At 40.7% G+C, this 3675-nt stretch overlaps 4 protein-coding genes across 4 annotated transcripts in view; 2 read left to right on the forward strand and 2 right to left on the reverse strand.

Moving 5' to 3' along the window:
• Positions 1 to 3675, forward strand: part of LOC118407668 (tropomyosin-1-like) — a 1169601-nt gene that overhangs the window by 66008 nt on the left and 1099918 nt on the right. The gene's annotated exons all lie outside the window — the stretch shown is intronic.
• LOC118407610 (zinc finger protein 25-like) overlaps positions 1 to 3675 on the reverse strand; it is an 865280-nt gene that overhangs the window by 34358 nt on the left and 827247 nt on the right. The gene's annotated exons all lie outside the window — the stretch shown is intronic.
• LOC118407627 (zinc finger protein 525-like) overlaps positions 1 to 3675 on the reverse strand; it is a 976997-nt gene that overhangs the window by 25425 nt on the left and 947897 nt on the right. The gene's annotated exons all lie outside the window — the stretch shown is intronic.
• Positions 646 to 3675, forward strand: part of LOC118407670 (zinc finger protein 248-like) — a 5662-nt gene continuing 2632 nt past the window's right edge. The window contains exons 1-3 of the mRNA XM_035808186.1: positions 646 to 658; positions 733 to 915; positions 1489 to 1590. Of these exons, the coding sequence (XP_035664079.1) occupies positions 646 to 658; positions 733 to 915; positions 1489 to 1590 (298 nt within the window). The remainder of the gene's footprint in view (positions 659 to 732; positions 916 to 1488; positions 1591 to 3675) is intronic.

Raw genomic sequence — 3675 nt, forward strand, 5'->3', positions numbered from 1 at the left:
CCTCTTGGTTCAATTGTTTGCTTGAATGAGAATAAAGAGTAACAGTGGCTTTGATTAATGTCCTGTTTATTCAACTTGCCTTCATTCACTACCGACGAAAGAAACTGAACTGAATGGAGTCTTTCATTTTAGTTTAGTAATTTCGGCACTTTATTTTTGCGACCCACTGTACGTAAGCAGGCCTGGTGCTCGTTCCATGAATTTACACTCCTAGAAATACCCTCCTCAGATGTGCTAATCACACAAGCTTTCTATAGATATATAATACATTGAAATTGATGGAGAAATAACGGAAATATAATCAATAGAAGTTAGTATTCCAAACTTTTTGTGCTGAGTTTAGATAAATAAGATAACGCAATTCCAATGTAGAACAGCTGGATATAGCAAGAGTACTTGCCTTACCGGGTTTACTTAGCGAAAAAAGTGTTAGCACTGCCAATATATGTACACATATATGTTAAATGTCAAGTTTGCAATGTTTAGTTTATACATTTATGTTCTTAGGTTACTACTAATAGATTTCATTTAATTGAAAATCATGCTGTATTTTGGTCAATGAAGGCTGCTACTGTATGCTGTGTTTGCAATGGCTTCATAAATTCTTTCACTTGTTCATCCATACAGCAGACATAACCGGACAGCATGGCAGAGAAGAGCAAGCTTCATGTGCGGGAACTTTTGATGTGAAGGTTGAGAAGGCTGATTCCTTGTCCCCATGTTTACAAACAGAGGATCCTGACGAAGCTCTACTTCAAAACAAGACAACAGACACGGGCGGACAGCGGGACAGGGGAGGGCGAGACTCGGCTGAGGAGACGTTTTATTGGGAGGTGAAGAAAACTGGCTCGTCATCGCGGCTAGAACAGGGGGAGATCCTGAAGCCTGACATCAGTGCTGAGAAATCCTACATTTGTAAGGAGTGTGGATACCGAGTAGGTTCTCCTATTGCCTTGCGCCAACACATGAAAACTCACACAAAAGAAAAACACTACAAGTGTGATCATTGTGAATATTCTGCTACATGGAAGTCCAACTTGGACCGACATCTAGCAAAACACACTGGTGAGAAACCCTACATGTGTGGGGAGTGTGGGTACAGGACATCTCTGAAATCTACCTTATCCATTCATATGAGAACTCATACCGGTGACAAACCCTTCAAATGTGACCAGTGTGACTATTCTGCTGCACAAAGATGCAGTTTGGACAGCCATGTAGCCAAACACACTGGTGATAAACCCTACATGTGTGGGGAGTGTGGGTACTGGACAACTCGGAAACAGCACTTATCGAAACACATGAGAACACACACAGGAGAAAAGCCCTACAAGTGTGAGGAATGCAATTACTCTGCAGCACAGAAATACACTTTAAACCAACATCATCTAGCAAAACACAGTGGGGAGAAACCCTTCATGTGTGGGGAGTGCGTTTTCAGGACAGCAGTGAAGACAGAGCTATCCAGACATGTTAGAATTCATGCAGGTAAAAAACCCTACAAGTGTGACCAGTGCGACTATTCTACTGCATGGAAGTACAATTTGGACCAACATGTAAGAAACCACACTGGTAAGAAACCCTACATGTGTGGGTACAGGACAGCTACAAAAGCTGACTTATCCAAACATATGCGAACTCACACAGGAGATAAACCCTACAAGTGTGACCAGTGTGACTATTCTGCTGCAAGGAAATCCCATTTGGACATTCATCTAGCAAAACACACCGGTGATAAACCCTACATGTGTGGGGAGTGTATGTACAGGACAGCTCGCAAGGATGACTTACACGGCACGAAAAACGGTATTTAAGGATGCTGAAACCATGCGTAATGTTGACGTATTTTCCTCCTTTACGGCTCTATACACCACTTATACGAGTACGTAAATATTGCCTTTAAGTGGTCTTTCTGTAGGTCCGTGTTAGTCCTTATTTTCCGGTTTTCCCGTTGTCTTTCAGCAGCTTAAAGATGTCGTAAATGATTTTTAAAACCCCCTTAAAACTTGTTTAAAGTTCACGTTTATTTGATCTAAAGCCTCTTTACGTCTCATATACAATTGCATTAAGTGGATTATAACGTGTGTTTTAGTGCCTTTTCAGCAGCTTAAAGTTGCCATAAATAGTTATTAAAACGCCCTTAAGACATGTTTAAAATTCACGTTTATTTTATCTTAAGCCTCTTTACGTCTCATATACGTGTGCATTTAGAGGATTATAACGTGTGTTTAGGTGCCTTTTCAGCAGTTTAAAGTTGCCATAAATATCTATTAAAATGCCCTTAAGACATGTTTAAAATTCACGTATATTTGATCTAAAGCCTATTTACGTCTAATATACGTGTGCATTAAGTGGATTATAACGTGTGTTTAGGTGCCTTTTCAGCAGCTTAAATTTGCCATAAATACTTATTAAAACGCCCTTAAGACATGTTTAAACTTCACGTTTATTTGATCTAAAGCCTATTTACGTCTCATATACGTGTGCATTAAGAGGATTATAACGTGTTTAGGTGCCTTTTCAGTAGCTTAAATTCGCCATAAATATCTATTAAAACGCCCTTAAGACATGTTTAAACTTCACGTTTATTTGATCTAAAGCCTATTTACGTCTCATATACGTGTGAATTAAGAGGATTTAATGTGTCTATATTTTTCTTTTTAGCAGCTTAAAGTTGTCATAAATACGTACTAAAACACCCTTAAGACATGTTTAAAGTTCCCTCTGTACGTCTCATATACGTGTGCATTAAGTTGATTATAAGGTGTGGATAAGTGCCATTTTAGGAGAATAATCATTAGCACATTTCAAAGCAAGAAAATACAATGGATGAAACTTTGAAATTTTATTGAATTACGAGAAAATATTACATGGAAAAGTAAAAAAAACCTACAGCCTACTAGGTATTTGTGGCCTTTCATTCTGATGTAGTCGGCAGTTGAAACAATCACAACGGTTGCGCAATTCCGTGCAGCAGTCCACAGTCCCATTTCCAGTGTCGGGTGAAGCGTCTCGGCGTAAGTTAAAAAGAGCACACACGTAACTACAGTTCCATCTGGTCACCACAGGAATAAGAATCCGGTAAGATCTAGAGTAGTGACCGATATGACTCGTGCTGTTGGATGGTCCTGGATTCTGTGAACGCGAAACATGTTCAGCTTGCAGTGTCGGCTTCTATTAATCCGTATGGTACAAGGGCCGTGATTTCCATTATTCTGTGTCGATTTCCAACAACAACAGCTTTTACAGAATGATAGCCACCTCGTATCTTTGAGTCTAATTCCGTCACCGGGGGTCCTAGGCGGTAAAAGCGGTGTCGCGGCCACAACTTGAAGGCTAGAACAGGCCTAAACTTTCTTCAATACTTCTCTTCAAAAATGAACGCCTGGAAAATAACCGCTCCTTGTCGTACGTATGGCCCGTAAATTTGAACCCCCCACTCTTTTCTGCCATTGGATACATCCTATCGCATGACACAGCTGTGCCACAGACGGACCAAGGAAGTTCAACCTCCTTGGACGGACGGAGGTGTGCGCCCCATGGCGAGTACGAAATAACGCTGAATAAATTTACATCTTGGCCTGCCCACGCAAATCACCATAATTAACCCAAACAAACACGAGCAACACGAGAAGACACCGCCTGTGTGCACAAACTGTTCTTTCTCGACGCTTG

This window comes from Branchiostoma floridae, unplaced genomic scaffold (genome assembly GCF_000003815.2).
Source record: "Branchiostoma floridae strain S238N-H82 unplaced genomic scaffold, Bfl_VNyyK Sc7u5tJ_1439, whole genome shotgun sequence".
Lineage (NCBI taxonomy): Eukaryota > Metazoa > Chordata > Leptocardii > Amphioxiformes > Branchiostomatidae > Branchiostoma > Branchiostoma floridae.